Source organism: Anoplophora glabripennis, unplaced genomic scaffold, assembly GCF_000390285.2.
Source record: "Anoplophora glabripennis isolate ALB-LARVAE unplaced genomic scaffold, Agla_2.0 scaffold430, whole genome shotgun sequence".
Taxonomy (NCBI): Eukaryota; Metazoa; Arthropoda; class Insecta; order Coleoptera; family Cerambycidae; genus Anoplophora; species Anoplophora glabripennis.
This window is the reverse complement of record NW_019416620.1, coordinates 783-18,471: the sequence shown is the minus strand read 5'-3', so window position 1 is coordinate 18,471 and position 17,689 is coordinate 783. Positions and strand designations below refer to the sequence as shown.

The 17,689-nt window shown below is 31.2% G+C and overlaps 2 protein-coding genes across 3 annotated transcripts; both read right to left on the bottom strand.

Annotated features, from left to right (window-relative positions):
• Nucleotides 1–1,098: 1,098 nt before the first annotated feature.
• LOC108909946 (leucine-rich repeat-containing protein 15-like) lies at nucleotides 1,099–1,997 on the bottom strand. Its single transcript, XM_018714424.1, has one exon. The coding sequence runs from the start codon at nucleotides 1,937–1,939 to the stop codon at nucleotides 1,220–1,222; it is 720 nt and encodes a 239-aa protein (XP_018569940.1). The 5' UTR covers nucleotides 1,940–1,997; the 3' UTR covers nucleotides 1,099–1,219.
• Nucleotides 1,998–7,839: 5,842 nt separating this feature from the next.
• Nucleotides 7,840–16,395, bottom strand: LOC108909945 (gamma-interferon-inducible lysosomal thiol reductase). 2 transcript variants are annotated; one of them, XM_018714423.1, is made up of 4 exons: nucleotides 11,635–11,854; nucleotides 11,275–11,415; nucleotides 9,395–9,568; nucleotides 7,852–8,279 (listed from the first exon to the last, which is right to left on the bottom strand). In XM_018714423.1, the coding sequence occupies exons 1-4, from the start codon at nucleotides 11,683–11,685 to the stop codon at nucleotides 7,941–7,943; spliced, it is 705 nt and encodes a 234-aa protein (XP_018569939.1). In that variant the 5' UTR covers nucleotides 11,686–11,854; the 3' UTR covers nucleotides 7,852–7,940. The 2 variants fall into 2 exon arrangements, with proteins under 2 accessions (XP_018569938.1, XP_018569939.1); XM_018714422.2 differs by lacking the exons at nucleotides 11,275–11,415; nucleotides 11,635–11,854 and adding an exon at nucleotides 15,672–16,395 and having other exon boundaries at nucleotides 7,840–8,279.
• Nucleotides 16,396–17,689: the final 1,294 nt, after the last annotated feature.

Genomic DNA, 17,689 nt, shown 5'->3' with positions numbered 1-17,689 from the left:
CTCGATTTTTTTAAATGCAACGCCCTGTATATTTTCATACCATGAGATGCAGAATTAAATTCTCTACAACTTTGCTATACCTGCTCCTATTCCAAAATTCATTAGTTTTTCATGAAATCTCATTTCTATGAAAAAATGCGAAGTTTACAAATAGCTTATATGTAAAATGACGTAGTAGGCTCCTGTCAAAGGTTAATCTGGATAATTTTCGATTCACATAAGGTTTAATAGAAGAAGAGAAGCCCATGGTAACTGTTTATTGGCAAGTCGTATTTACCAAGCTAATAATCCAGATTTACAAAGATATCCTCGTACAAAGTGTTTTGTAAAACTGAAGGAGAGGTTTGAAAGAACGGCAAATGCAAATTATGAGAAGACAACAAGAACACAGGAACGCAGTCTCCAAAACAGTAAATCTCGCTATTCATTTTACATTTTTCGTTTGCATTTATTACTGTATTGTACAATTTCTTGTTTATTAATCACTAAGTTATTGTTACATACATATTTTTCCTATACCTTAACTATCTTAAAGTTTACTAAACTTTCTTCTGTTAGGAAAAATTTTATTAGGATAACGTTGTCGATATAAATGTACACTATTTTTTCTACGTTCATAAACCTGTAGTATATCAACGAATTAATCAGCAATTGCAACCCGATATATGATAGATAGCAGTGTGCAAAATTCTTTTTCCAGCGGTTTCTATTTGATAATATGATTTAGAAAGCGAGCACCGTAAACAAACTAGTCAAAACAAGTCAAAAGCTGAAAGTTTTCTAATTTTTTCTCAAAAATTTCGTTAGTTTCATATGGTTGGGAAAAGGATAAAAAAATCTATCAAAACACGCAAAAAAATGTTTACAATTCTATTTAACAAATATCTATGACATCACTCATCTATAGTGTGACGAAGAAAATAACATCCCATTTAAAAATATGTATACTTTACAGGATGCACAAAAATGACTAACTAGGGCCTTTATAATCAAACAGACTGCATAGTAAATATTTATTTTTTAATTCTTCATTTCAGGTGTGTGGGATTTATATACAACTACAGGTAAGTAATTAAATATAAAACAGTTTGAATTTCCATTTTTATTAAAAATAACAATTACTACATAAATAAGTATTTAGTTTGGTTTACATTTACTTGGATTAAATAAGAAAAAGAGGCTACCATTTTTCAGTCTATTAGCATTGTACTCTATAGATTTATACATCAAAATTACCTATGCTAGTTCTTTTAAAGTAGTGTGAAGTCAATGATCCCAACTGGTTGTTCTGTAAATCGACAGTATAAAGCGTTGTATTCTCAAAAGCGTAAGGATCGATAAATTTGATCTTATTTCTAGCAAGAGACAACTGCACCCACCCGGTAGGGGTTGCTAAATTTTGGAAAACTCCCACGTCAATCTTCTCCAGAAAGTTAACGCTCAAGTCCAACTGAAACAAATCGACCATACCGTCGAAAGAATCTGGCTCTATAAACTTGATTCTGTTAGTGGAAAGATCAAGTTTCCTAAACTTGGTATTGTTGAAAATCCCTTTTTTTATATTTCCCAGTTTGTTGTTGGACAAGGACAACAACAGGATTCCGCGCTCTTCCAAGGGATGCAAGCCGTGAAAAGTACCAGGTTCGATTGTAGTTATGTTGTTACCAAAGAACATCATCTCATGAATTGAAACGTTGACGAAAATACCCTTTCTCAGTTTTTCCAAGGGATTGTCATAAATCTGTATGAAATATACAGAGATGTCTTTAAATGCTTCCAACTCAATTTCCTGAAGGTTCACTGTCATTAAAACCACTTCATCTAGGGAGGTGTTGTAGTAAGTGTGTTTCTTTAACACCTTCACATCTTCGGCTGCAGAAAATAACACAAGAACAAAACCGACCGAAGCGACCAATGTGTTTCTAGAAAACATATTCATAGTGTCTGACTCACATCACAACACTCAGTTCGAAGGAGTTAACGCGTCTGTATCTCGTTCGTGTTTAACGGCTACTGGTTTTAATTTATATCTGTTAACTTTTATAAAGAGGGCCCCGTCGGTTCATTGGATTATTTTCCAAGACGACGTGAGGTCAGATTAGGGCCAGTTCGTGACGTCACTTTATATGAATCTCTGGGAATACCGCAGTATAACTTCGTAATCCTTACATATAAGTTAGAGCGTTAAGTTTCATTAATTTAAATTACAAAACGTTACGTTTGATTGCAAAATTTGTATAGTTATTTCACAATATTTCTGTCAATACTTTTAATTAATTTAACATATTACAAAGATGTAATTTATCGAGACATTTACCCATACGTTTTTACATACAGGGTGTTAGTGATAAGTTTTGCCAAACTTTAATGGCGTATTCTACCGAAGAAAATAATCAACTTTCGCTCTACAAACATTTTTGATAGGACACTTCCCTTTGGTAGGGACTATTTTTTCATGGATAACTTATTCCAAAATACACTCCAGTCTTTAGATAAAATAAGAAAAAGGTTGACACAAACGTTTCAAGTGGAAAATTCAGAAACTACCCAGAGATAGACAAATACGAGATATTATCTGAAGTTACTTATTTGTATTTTTTTGTCTTTATTTTAAAAATTTAATAAAGAAACCCTTGTGCCAAAAGGTCAATCGAAGGTTGTTTTTATTATTTTTGTGAAAACAGTTTTGCCTAACAAAATATCTCGTACTGAAAACAGCAGACAAATAGACACAAGATTCACATCACTATACAGAGTGATTCACAACTTATCCAAAAAAATTTAGGAATATATGCGACATGATAAATGGAGTCAATATCGTAAAAAAATTTTTGTAAAATCCTTATAGTTTCCGAGAAAAAAATTATTGAAGTTATAGTACATGCAACCACTACATAGCTGGAGAACTGTAATCTCTAGCGTCATTCGCAATACGCGTGGAGAGCCACGTGGCCTCAGCGACTCCGAATACTGAAATACGATTTTGCAATCGTCGTTGCGATAGTGTTTACCTGTTATCTGTGGCGTTTACAATAGTTTTTTAGTAGTTAGTGTCAAAAATGGTTTGCGTTCTATTTAATTCTTTCCTTGTCCGTTTTTTATCACACCGCCATGCCGGTCGCATTGTGCGAGATCAGAATTTACAGTGGACCAGTTTCTAGTGCCGTGTAGAAGTGTTCGAAAATGAATTAAAAAATCATTTTCGAACTGTTCTTTTTGATTTTTTCTTTACAAAATTGTATTTGTAACAGGCCCTGGTACATCCAAATCACAACGTCCTGTAAATTATTCTAGTCCATAAATTGACATTTTGTCTTGTAAAAGAGAAAAGTGAAATGTATATCTATGTCAACATTAATAATAATAATAATANAAAAAAAACACACAGGTCAAAGTTAAATATAAAAAACATCAATACACTACAATACATATACAAATACAAAATCCTGGATGGAGAAAAAATGGAAAAAAATCGATAGAATGGAAAGATGGAGAAAAAAAGAAAACTAAAATAATACATTAATAAATTATTGTACAGCATTATTCAGTAAATATTCCTCTAAATTGTAGGGGCAGATAGCAACTAGATATTCTCTAACTTTTTTTTTAAATGTGTATATATTCTTTGAACTACGAATATCGATTGATAAGGAGTTGTATAGGCGACAACCATTAAAGTAAGCCCCTTTCTGATATAACGCCGAATGATGCCGTTCGGAACACAGAATATGCCTATTTCGCGTGCAATATAAATGGTTTAAGTTGTTTCTCGTAAATAAGTCTAAATGACGAAAAACAAAACATACCACCTCCAATATATAAACGCCGGTAACAGTAAGAATTTTAAGATTTTTGAAAGCTTCTCTGCAAGAATCTGTGTACCTTAAATTTGCGAGAATACGAACGGCATATTTCTGTATAACAAATACCCTCTTAATAGATCCACATAATCCCCAGTGAATAATGCCGTAACGTAAATGGGAATAAAAACTTGCATAATATAATGAGAGCAAAACATATTGGCTACATTGTTTGGAAAGGGATTTCAAGCCATAACAAGATGAAGTTAATTTTTGACACAGATAATTAATCTGAGGAGACCAATCGAGTTTGTCATCAAGATACATACCGAGGAATCTTGCTGATTGAGAAAATTGTACATAATTATTCGCTATTGTTATTCCGTCAACTAAGGATATATTACAAAGTTTTGATCTGAAAAGCATTATCTTGTTCTTTTCTACATTTAACATAAGTTTATTTTTCTCTAACCACAGTGCTAGATTCTTAAATATTAAATCAACAGCCACTTCAATATCCATAATATTGGTCGATTTGTAAAGAACATTAGCATCGTCTGCGTAAGTAACCAGCAAACTAGGACAATTTTTTATTGCTTTATGTAAATCATTGGCATATAAAAGAAATAATTGTGGACCAAGGATTGACCCTTGAGGAACACCCATCGTTATTAATGAACTCTCAGACCGGGCAACACGATTATTCGAATGGATAGAGAGAGACTGTTTGATATCGATGGTCAAGATGTGACTGAAACCAATTATGTACATTACCGCGGATACCACATCTAAATAATTTATCCAACAAAATTTGGTGATTAACACAATCGAAAGTTTTACTCAGATCATGGTACAACCCTCAGGCCAGTGACTTTTTATCGATGGAGTCAATTATTTCACTGATAAAAGAAAATAGCACCGTGTCGACACTTTTACTCTTACGAAAACCATGCTGCATTGCCATGCATTCACTTGTTTACTTCTACACGTTTTAAATATATTCAATACACCAATTTTAAAACATTCTTATTTTGAGTTCAATGAAAAAGTCATGCAATGTTTATGTAATTCAACACACCTAGTGTCAGAGTGACTGATTTTGATGAACGATGTTTTTAAATATCAATTGCGTCTAAAGCTGTGCAATCCATATTTCACTAAGAAGAATTACTGGTTGCATAAAAAATAAATGTATATTGTAGTAATATAAAATATTATGATTGATCGAAAACATTCGAAATAACCTCCCCATTTTAATGCAAAAAGCTCAATTATTGAAACTGTGCTGTTGTGTATCACTGTGGGCATAAAATATTGCAATTTAGTTCATTTCATATCTTCAACAAAAATAATAAATAGAAACAAAGTAAATCCAAAATCCCTTGTATTTTGTGTTTTCCATTGAGAATGAAAATTTTAATTTGAACTCTTGCCCACACTTACAAACAGTGCCTGATTTACAGTGGTGGGGGCCTGTAGGCTGAAAATTGGTGAGGGACTATTCTAGAAAAAAAAATATCCTTTTTGGCAGGCCCCCCTCCCAAAAAAAAATTTGAATTAAATAAAAGTAATTTTAACCCACTTTTCCTAGGGACACAAGATGTATAACTGGAAATGAAGAATTAAAAGCCACTTACCCTTGGGGTAATACGATGTAATTAGNTTGATTAACTTTTTTGTGTCCATAGTGTTCACACAAGTGGAATCTCACATTTTGGGCAAACATTGTGAACTCTCAAAATTCTTGTTTAAGCTTTTATCATTGACACAAATAGTATAGCTACTTATGTTGTTCGTTTTAATGGCAATCTGATTTTTTAATATTTCAAGCGTATCAAGGCAAATTTCAATTGTTTCAAGATTTGATGTATCACTGTGTATAGTCGGCCGACGTCGTAGGTTATTGCCACGCAAGCAATATATTTGGGATTAATTTGGTTGTGTACAAAGTCTGATGCCAAAAACGACACCACAGTGAGTTTCATAAATTTTTTTAGGCTGTTCCGATTTTAACTTGGACATTGGCCAGCCGATCAAAAATTTTGCTGTTTTGTGAAGAAGCTATGGTCACCAAAAGGACTGCCACAAATTAATATTTTATTCACTACGGACAGACCCTGAGAGACGTGTAATCAAATCAGCTGTAGAGTAAATAAGTCTATAAATATCATGTGTTTTTATTTTGTTTTGCTAAACTTTCGGATTTCAATGTTGTCTGTGTTGTTTTATTATTACATACATTGAAAATATCTTGGTTTCTGTCGCAACGCTAAACCAGTGCCTGATTTACAGTGGTGGGGGCCTGTAGGCTGAAAATTGGTGGGGGCCTATTCTAGAAAAAAAAAATCCTTTTTGGTAGCCCCCCCCACAAAAAATTTGAATTAAATAAAAGTAAATTTTAACCCACTTTCCCTAGGGACACAAGATGTATAACTAGAAATAAAGAATTAAAAGCCACTTACCCTTGGGGTAAGTTGTTTTAAATAGTAAATTGTGGGAGTCGTAATTGGCTTAAAAAAAATTATTACTGGTAAAATAAAAAAAAAACACTATTAACATAAACACGTTATTTTAAAACCAGTTTCCCAGAGGGACGCAAGGTTCAAAAAAGCTTTAATTTTGCTACCCACATGATAAATAAATTTAAAAAACTTAATAAAGAATAACGTGCAATCTTCATGCTACAATTAAGATATCATAGTATAATACTTTATTGATTATTGATACGATTAAATAACAACTTTTCTAGCTTTTATTGTAGCAAATTATTCTATAATGTCTGTAGTGTCTTGTTCATGATGGGAAGGTCTTTGTTTATAAATTTAATTTATAATTGTTTATTTTTTTTTTTTATATTTTATATTTAATTATTACCAATCTTAATTAGTATTAAGCTTATTTTTGTTACTTCGTAAATCTAAATTATATTCATAAAAATACCACGTGTTAGAGAAAGAAAAAAAAACGACAAGTGGCAGAAAAGCAAAGACACGTATCCCTAAGTGCAAAAGAGCGCTCTCAAATTAAAGATTTCGCTAAAACCGCATAAACACCCAGTACCTGTGAAAAACTCGGAAATCTTTAAAGAAAACCTGCTGAATAATATGAAATTTACAACAGTCTTAAAAAAATCTTAAAAAAAATTAGTTTTCATAAAAAATTTTTTGTTAATTTGGTGGGCTCCCCTAGTTGATGGGGGCCTGTAGGCTGCAGCCTACACCAGCCTATATCAGACACTGACCGTCGTTCTTGGGGCGAAAATTCGAAATATTTGGAATTATTCAATTTTCGTGGCTGAAAACATACATAGGTATTGTATTCTCGAAACCAAGTGAGTTGCACTAAACCAAATTTGGAGAGGACATAGCTAACACAATGCGAAACATCGCCTTAATGTTAAAAATGTTGTCACCATCGTTCTTGGGGGTGAAATCTCGAAATATTTGTAATTATTCAATTATCGTGGCTGAAAACATACATAGGTATTGTATTCTCGAAACCGAGAGAGTTGCACTAAACCAAATTTGGAGAGGACATAGCTAATACAATGCGAAACATCGCCTTAATGTTAGAAATGTTGTCACCGTCTTACAAATATCATAATACTAGACATTTTGTGACACTCAGAAAATACATTTAAACAAATGTATCTTAAATTTTGGTTAAATAATATCTTTTGCTATAAGTAAATTAATTAGAGAAAACGGATGTAATTGTGTATCATTCGCATATAAATGTCAACTAGTCAAACTAAAAGTATAAATACTAAATGGAAGGGGATCAAGGATTGTTCCCTTTGGAACACCGTACTGTATATGGTCCTTACTTAATTGACTATCATCAATGTCAACATACTGCGTTTATATTTACGAAAAAAAGAGATAACATCATTTCATGATTAGAGTGTCAAATAATTTATTAATAAACATAAACACTCTGACGATGTTACATGATAAGGGGCTCAAGACAGATGCATTTATATTTGTTTTATTATTAAGTAGCTAATTATTGTCGAGTATTTTTAAAATAATGACGACAGACATAAAACCTTTGACTTCGTCGTGGACAGGAACACTAATAAAACAGCATTATATTTTTGGTAAATAAACTAATATTTTAGAAGTTTCAGTTTACCTGCTGTTATATTAAGGCAAACAGTTTTTGATATAACGCTAACAATAAAGTGACACCAACAACAAATTTGCCAGAACCTGAAACCAAATTCGACCCACTAAACTGGCAGAACCCGCACTGGACTTGCTCCAAAATAAACACCAACGTATCTTGGAAGTATGCAATTGATATCCTTCGAAGTTCTGCACTGAAGACGTCGTTCAAGACTACGGTGGGTATAGAATTGACGACGTTTGGTATCAATTTGTCCGTACGTCTGCCGTTTGCTGCTAGAAATTCGTCACCCTGGTCGCTACTGAGGCATTCTTGAATTACTGTCCATGAGATGTTGGTAGATGTGGCACACTAAAATTGAAAGAAAATTTGTCCTTGATCTAAGATAATTTAAATCTGCTTGTTTGTTTCAAAAACAGCTTTTATTTCAGTATATACTATTCACATCTATCTACAGTGTGACCCATTTTTTTATTTATTGTTCGATTTTAACCGGATTTTTTTTTAATGTAAAGCTTGGTGAAGTGTACTTTGTGAAGAAATGTGTTCGTAAGTAATGTCCATATTAGGGATTTTTTGTGAAAAAATATATTTAAGCCGCTTGATTCACGACCCCCAAAACGGGCCAATACCAAATTTTATCAAAAAATTTTAAATATAACGATTGTGCAGCCAAATAAAAAATTCACAAGTCTTTACTTATTGTCATTAATTTATTGTTGATTTCAAGTTGTCCATGAAGCAAAACATAAACCATAAAATTTTTTTAAGTAAACTCTAGTAATGTGGTATTATAATAATTATTAATAATTTTAGTTTTGACAAAATAAAATAATGAAACTGAAACCAACAAAATTTAAATAATTATATTCTTATCACTTTTATCAATCCAACTATTTATTTCATATCTATCTTACCTATGTTCGTAATTGCTTTTTGTTATTTTTTGTTTGTAAATTAGGGGTAATTTCTGCACAGGCTTGCTAGCACGTAGTATGTGTACAATTTGTGTCATGGATTTATAAACTTTTTGTTTCAATAAACCCCAAAGAAAAAAATCTAATGGCAATTTTCATTCATAAGTGATATATCACAACTCAGATGTCATTTTTCTTGTTTGTATATCAAGATACCGGCAAGCGGCATACTGATTTGTGTTCATCCTAGTTCTTGTTCATAATTAGAATAAACAAACGTCTTATTGGAAGAAATAGTAGTAGGTAAGTATGTTTACAAGAATTACTGTACATTTGAAAATTTATATTTAAACTTTCGTTGTGGTTTTATTCACTAAGTAATTTTGTTGAATTTAGTAAAGAAAAACTATATATATTTCGTTTAGTTTAACGTGTAACAGAATTACACTAACTTTTAACAGAAAAATTAACAATTCCTATTTGTTTTGCTATGCACTATATATTATTTAAACCATATACACTTAAAAATCGATATAAATGTAACCTTACAGCTTCGTTGTTGGCGTCCAAAGATGCGTCCGAGGAATTCATCGAACATATTATAAAATTTGTACTTTGACTAACAGGGTACAACCCTACGGCACAGGAATGTACTTTATTCCCATAGCATTCAAGTTCACCATGCTGACAGCTGAATTCCCAAGAACCTGTTTCATTGCTTGCCTAAAAATTAATTATAAATTTAGGGTTATAGAAAAACGATAGCAAGTAACTTGTGGAAACATAAACTACATTTATATCAAGTTATTTTAGAAAAGTTAGCATAAATTACCTTCATCATCAAGTAGATTTTATCCGGGCATTTAGTAAAAATTTAAGTATTTCAAAGATTAATCATGACCCTTTATATACTTTTATTAAAACAACAGGGTTCAGGTGAAATAGGCCTCAGAGTATTTTTTTAAAGTTACAATAAAGCTATAAGTGGCAAGAATTTGTCATTAGACTACTTACAACAAGAGTCCACTCTTTTTTATTTTCGACCGAACGAATCTAAACACCATTTCTAAATAAAGTAAAAATAATATTTTCCCAAATACTCTATTTCCACAGCTATCCTAATTTCAAAATGTCTCTATGTATCTTCACGTTTGCATATATTTATTAGGTATATCAATTCCAATCAAAAAACTAACATGAAAGAAAACAGTCAAAAATACTTATACGTAATATGTTTTTGTATTGCTAATAATTGTTATTAATTTTTTATATTTGTAGGATCGAGTATTTTTTATATACGGGCACACCAGTTTGTTAATTTTCAAGATAACCATAAACGTTTTCATAAGAAGCAGAGTTCATATTGTTACAAAATATATGTTATTAATTATTTAATAAAAAGTTGTCAATAATTGCAAGTCAACATGTACTATCAACTTATGGTGTTATACATTTTAATTGCACTGGTGCAATAAAGATATACTCTTTGCAATCAAATATCATTTATTGCACAACCATTGAAAATGAACAATAACCATAGTTATCATAAAATATTGTTGATATAGCATAAGTATAATCCCGATTATTGATTTATTACTTATTAAATAATTAGACTGACGTAAAACAATGACAACATTAACAATTTAAGAATAATTAATAATTTCGACTTTTCGACGTTTCTGGGGCCTATAACTATCAGGAATTCGAGATCAACTCATCAGGAAAACTCAATCAAGAAATCTGAACGACAACATAGCAACCATCCTAAAATTGTCCAACTTAATGTATCAACATTTAACATTAACGATTATCGCTTAATAATGTAATGCCTTCATAAATGTTTACAACCAACATTGCGCGACTGGTACTAGTAACGAAATATTCCTTAATCTTGACATCACCAACATTGATGATTCGTTTACAATGAACATTAACAAACCGTTACTCCTACGCTCGATTGGTTGAATAGAACTCGTGAAAAATTATACCAATCACGGGCGGTGAAACAGAACGTTGTGTTTTAAAGTACCTAATCTTATTGTTTTAATAATTTTCAATTTTAGCGAAATTTAATTGCTAACATGAAGAAAATAAAATTACTGTCCTAAACAAAATACGTTACTATAAACATAATCACACTCCGTAGAATGCTTTTAGTAAACTATTAACACATTAACATAAATCACGATTATTGAGTATCTTTACAAATTTGCAGGACAAAACAGGAAAGGTACATTTTCTGATGTTTACATGTTCTCCGTGATCTATAATACGAAAAATTAAAGGAAGTTGCTCTAGTTTAGCGTTATGCTTCGTCACTTCTCGGATGGATTGTCTTGTTCTATGATTGACTTGCTAAATGTGCGATTTCTTATCTTTAAATGCGAATTAACGGAACCAGCAGTCGCCAACGAATGTGAAAAACTCACCGTAGCTTTGCCGTAAGGTATTAAGTCGACTTCCATGTTGTCTGTAAGATTCTGGTAGGCTGGGTTAAACTGGTCGACTAGAAATCTTACGCTGTATGGACATAGCGTTTCGTAATAGACAGAAATTTTGATCTTTTGCGCCTAAAAATCGTCCAAATTATATACTAATTAAACCATTAATTATAAGAACAAATGCAGGATGTAGAAATACAATAATATCTACGTGTACTTTTACATGTTTTCCATATAATTAGATATAATTAATATGAAAATATGAAAAAAATATCAATTGCATTTGTATCTTATAATTCTTCAATTTAAAATCATTTTATATGGGAAAAATATTCAATACCAACATACCAAACCTCCATATCCGCACAAAATTGCTAAAACCATCACTTTCTTCCACATGTTTCTTCCTCCACTGTGTCACTCGGCCAAATGAGAATTGATAATTAATTGGAAACAGTAAAATTTATTGCAGTTTATGAAACAGATTAAAATTGATCAAGACGAATCGTGGATACGAAGTATTAATGAATAATAAAATTGTAGGTGGGGAAATATACGAGGGAAAGCAATAAGTGCAAAAAATACTGAATCACAATCAACTCAGTTTTACATCTGTCAGCTCTATTACTAGATTATTTTACTGTAATTAGTCATTAAGGGCTCGTGATTTGTCGCAGTGGCTGTGCAAGTTGCTCCCAATTAGTTTATTACTTTTAGAGTTATAAACTCATGGTTTTGTTTTAATTTTTCATGAAATAATAAGCATGCCTCTTTCATATCAAATGAAAAATGAAATGTATGCTCAACAAAAATGGCCTTTAAACAATATTAAAAATGTTGTGGGTACATATGTGTCCTGCCATAAGCCATAAGTAGAAATTGGTTAATACTAACTTAGTATCCGCTTTGAATAGGTTCCAGAAAGGTTACGCTACTGTCAAAAAAATGTTTTGCACAAAACTTGCTTCAAATGTACACATGATTTTCTACTATTTTTCGTCCATTGTTTTAATGCAAAATTCAACTTTTTCATTCACAGTTTTTGTAGCTTTATAGAAAATCATCAAATTAGCAAAAAATTAAGAATGCTTTTTTTTATTTAGGGCTTAGTTTCAATGTTACAGGAAAAATATGTCGAAAAGCGGGTTATTTTTCGTTTTCTTTTTTGCATGTTTGTTGTTCCCCTCAATTTAGCAAAGGTATTTTTGGAATAGGCAAACTCGAATTCTTGGACTACAAGTACTAACCGCGATCGGCGTTGTTCGATTTTTCATATCAACGACATGTATACCAATCCAAGTCGCTATTCCGTACTCGCCCTTAACATAATTATTTATATCAAAAGTAAAGCGAAGAAGTATTTTATTTACTTTATACTGCGACTTTGAATAAAGTAAATGCATATAATAAAATTTATTTATAATTAACGTTATCATTGTTATTAAAACGAGACACACTAAATCCTAATTCGAAATATTGATAACAATCAATTAAATTTGTTATTGCACTGATTTCCTGTTTTATAGCTTTATTACCTTTTCGCACTTTATGTGCGCGATAACATAAATAAGCTTAATCTAAAGTAACAAATTGTTATGTTTTACTGTTTTGTCAATATTATAGCACAGGCGTCAGTATACAGTCCTTTAAAAATTATTAAAGGTAAAATTTATCATTAATGGTAAACTATGAGCACTGTTTAAATTTTGTAAAAATAGTTCGTTTTTATTAACATTTTACACAGCTGTTTTAGACAAGAAAAACATCATGTGTGCTCCACAATATTGACAGCCACAAAACAATTTCAATTGTTTAGGTAAAAACAAACAAAATTTTTTTTCTATTAATTATACAGGGTGCTTTGGAGAGATTCGGATATAAGGTCAGGTATAAGATTATGTGGAAGCACTTCTGAAAATGAATATAGTGTTATGATATTTTGATTTGCAACGATAATAAAATTTTTGAGATATATTTCATATAAAATAAATAGAGAAAGCCGATACAACAGGGATGTGGAATACTGAGAATATGAAATTGAATGATAAAATTTAGATATAGAATAAGTTTATAGCATAAGACAAAATCGTTAAATGTAATAAATCAATGTGTCAAAATAATGCAAAAAATTTAATTTATGAACAAAATAGATTGAAAAATGCACCAATATATCATAAAAAAGTTAGAATGTACATTAAGTACACTTTTATAAAGTCATATGTTATATTGGAAAATCTGAAAAATGTTAGAAATTTTGACAAGGTGATCGATGGAAAAAGAAGGAATTTTTAAATAAGCGAATATTGTACCTATTAAGTAAAAAACACAAATAAATAATAAAAATAATAATTAATATTTTTCAACAATAATCAGAGGCAATTGTTGAAATAAAATAATTCTATTACTAACTGACAAGTTTGAAAGATAAATTCATTGCCTACTAGTGACTTTTCGATTATTTTCTAATAAACACTGTTAAAATTTTGTTTCAGTTAGTACAGTTTTTCTTGAAAATCATAAAGTTTTTTTAAAATTTAACAAGAGTAAAAAAATTTTTAAAATTAAATTCGGCTGTGAATTAATATTATTATTTTTCAATTTGGTCAATGAAAAAAAAGTTCGGTACAATTTTAGGGGTGAGTCATCCCCAATGAACATCTTGTACTGCTTCAATTAACTTTAAATCATAGTCAAAGAAGACCAGTAATGAACCTAAATCATGTACTAAATTTGGTTCTTGTGAATATTGAATGAATGAATGACATAAAAAAATCGTTTGTCTAGCATATGTAATTCTTATCTTGTACATGTTAGTTAGCTTATTCGTTTTATTTGTCTGTTATTGTTTATCCTTAAGTTCTTTGTCTGGATTTTATATTTTGATTGCTTTACGTTATGTAGTATTTATATTTTTGTATTTAATGTTAGTTTGTCTTTTTCTTTTAAAATTTAGTTAAGGTTTTCTGTTTTACCTTATCCTGTAATTGGGGACTTTGTCCCGTTGGATACTGTAATTTCTAAATAAATATTTTGGACGCCCCTACATGCACGTGCCCTATGTCGGTTCTTATGCGAGACACCCTGTATGTTTAAGGAAACTTTTTTCCTATTTTATGTTCTATCACTAGAACGACGTTTTCAGATATTACTCTCTTCTAAAAACCATATAATATTGAGAAAGGAATAATAATAGAAACAGCTTTTAATCAATGACAGTTTCTATATAGGGTCAATTGGTCAATGATAGTTTACATAAATATACGATAATAAATAAAAATATTAACAGAAATTGCCAAAAATTAATATAAAAAAACACATGATTAACTCTGACATTTTGTTATTCTGTTTTAAAAAATTATATATTTGTTTTAAGAAAATCTTATCACATGATGTCAAACAATGTTGCTCGATACCAGAAATGTAGGTACCTATGGAGGAGAGAGGAGATATCTAACCCCACAAGCAAGATTCTGCTGATATTATGGGAAAAAAGTACTGCATACGCTATATGCCCATTGAATTATATCACGCTATTGTCCACAATAAAAACTAAAAATGATATGTCCAAATATAATTGACAAAGACAGCAGCTTCAAAGAGACGTGTTTGTTTCCACATTTTACTTGGGATTATTCATCAGGAAGCTTCCCTTCTCGTTAAATTACATTAATAATACAATTAATTACATTAAATGAAAAAAACATATAAACATCAAATATTCAGAAAAAAATATGACATTTTTGATGTTTATATTTTTTTTCTGCAAAAGCGAAATAACTAGACAATTGAAGGTGTTCTTATTTCACTTTTTACCACTTTCTGTTAGGCAACTCAACATGGATGCATTTTAAATCAGAATTTAAAAGGCATTTCCTAAAGAAATGTTTTTATAAATGAAATAATTTTTGGACACTCCATTTAGTCATTTTGGCTAACAGGTTTTTAGATTTTATATTTAAAAAAATTTTAACTTAAATCTTGCGTACCTTTTTATTATTTTTCTTAGTTATCAATTGACATACCGTCAAATTCGGCAGCTACTATCGTGTCATTTACGGAAAACGTTTTAAAAAGTAACAATCAGGAGTAACAAATCAAAATTGTTCAAACTTTACAGTAACTTACAATTTTAAATTGAAAGAGTTAGCAGCTAATATACCATTTCAAGACTTTATCGTGATAAAAAGAATTGGAAACGATTTGTAACAGGTCTGCTAATTTAGAACAAAACCAATACTTGCGAGAAACGTCTTTTGTTAACAATTAAAAATTGAAATTGCGGTATTATTCAAGTCATTGTTACAACACAAAAACTATTTTTAAAATCGGTAATTTCCTTTTTATTAACATTCTGCGCTACTATTTTAGACAAGAAAAATACCTACGCTAGTCCTTTTAAAGTAATTGTGGCAAAGTAAGTGCACTCCCAACTGATTATCCCGTAGATCCAGATCATGAAGCGTGGTGTTTTCAAAGGCATAGACATCAACAAATTCTATCACATTCCCGGCTAAAGACAAGTCCACCCATGATGCGGGAGTTGCTAAATTTTGGAAAATTCCCACCTCAACGCTCTCTAGAAGATTATCCTCCAAGTTCAACTCAACTAAGTTTACCATCCCGTCGAAAGAACCTGACTCGATGTATTTGATATCATTAGCGACCAGAAAAAGTTGCCTAAACTTTGTATTGGTGAAAATCCCATTTTGTATAACTCCCAGTTTGTTAAATGACAAAGACAACATTCGAATTCCGCCCTTTTCCAAAGGACGCAAGTCCTGGAAGGTACCAGGTTCGATCGTTTTTATGTCGTTACCGAACAGTAACATCTCATGCGTTGAAACGTTGACGAAAACACCGTTCCTTAATCTCTCCAAAGGATTTTCGGAAATCTGTAATAAATACACTGACAAGTCTTTGAATGCTTCCAACTCGATATCCCCAAGGTTCACCTCGTACAAAACTATTTCTTGTATGGTGTTGTTGTAGTATGAGTGTTTTTTTAACACCTTCACATCTTCGGCTACAAAAAATATGACGAGAACAAAACCAATTGAGGCGACGATTATGTCACTGAAGAACATATTTTTTGCGTCTTCGATCACGTAGTGTAATGATACGGACTGGTTGTGCGCTAGCTAAAGTCAACTTTTATAAAGATAGCTACGTTGGTTGACGGATGTGTTTTCAAAAATATCTAAGGTCAGTTAGCGACCGGTATGACATCACTTGATAAGGATAAGGTTATGTGGTGGCCGTACCACCACATAACTTACTCTTAGTTACGGAGACCGGCATACATTTTTTATTTCTCGATGATTTACATTATCGCTTTGTTAATTAGATAATACGTATGCTACACAATTTTGCAAAACACTAGGCAATTTCAAATGTTTATGTAAAAAAATATACCCAGTGATATTCATTTATTACTAAATTTTTCATTTAAATAATTTCTCACTGCATATGAAAATATTGCAGGTGCGCCATCTAATTGCATCCTCATTTTTCTCAGTATATTTAAAGAGACGTCATCAAGAAGAACCCAAACCAATTCAATAAAGACCTCGATAAAACCAAGTTATTGCTGTTTAAAGTTGAGAGAAGTATTCAGCAGTTTTTTGAACACCCTGTATAATACTAAGTGACGACAAATATAACAATTTATAACTTCAATGATCTAAAATAGACCCTCCAAAGCTTCTTCCTTAAAATTAATTTTTTATTGTTAATATTAAGTTTCTACGCTATGAGTGCATTTTCACTAAAATTGAAATATCTCACAAACTGTAAGTCCTAGGTATGCAGAACCTTTAATAAAGTTCACCTATTTTTTTATGATGCTTTCAAAAAAGCAGTAAAATACAGGGTGTTCCATTTAAAAATACATAACTTTGATATGGTACGCCTTTCCTGGACATCCTGTATATTTCAAATATTTTTAAAATGTAGCCGAAATCAACCTACACATACCCACCTAAACAGGTTTCTGTAACATTTTGCCGTTTGGTTCCTAGCGACCGAGGCGTTACTGGTGGCTCATATTATTACATTTTTTAGCCTTGTATGACCTGTTGATCTTGACTTCGAAACTAGTCATCATATGTAATTAATTTTACAATAAGAGAGTGAGAGTTTGAAGACTTTTCATATGCCCTTTGGTACAATACTTTAGGCTTTTTGAATATGCTCAATAAACTATTATCAGCAATTCCAGCTATAAGACTACATATGTTTAAGGCAACTTTTTTCTAATTTTGGGTTCTATCACCAGCTATTAGGCTTGTCCAATTTGGTACACTTATTTCAATAAACGATGTTCTCAGATATTAGTCTATCTAAAACAACATCTAATCCGTGACAGTATCTACATAGGATCATTGGTCAATGACCTCCCACAGAA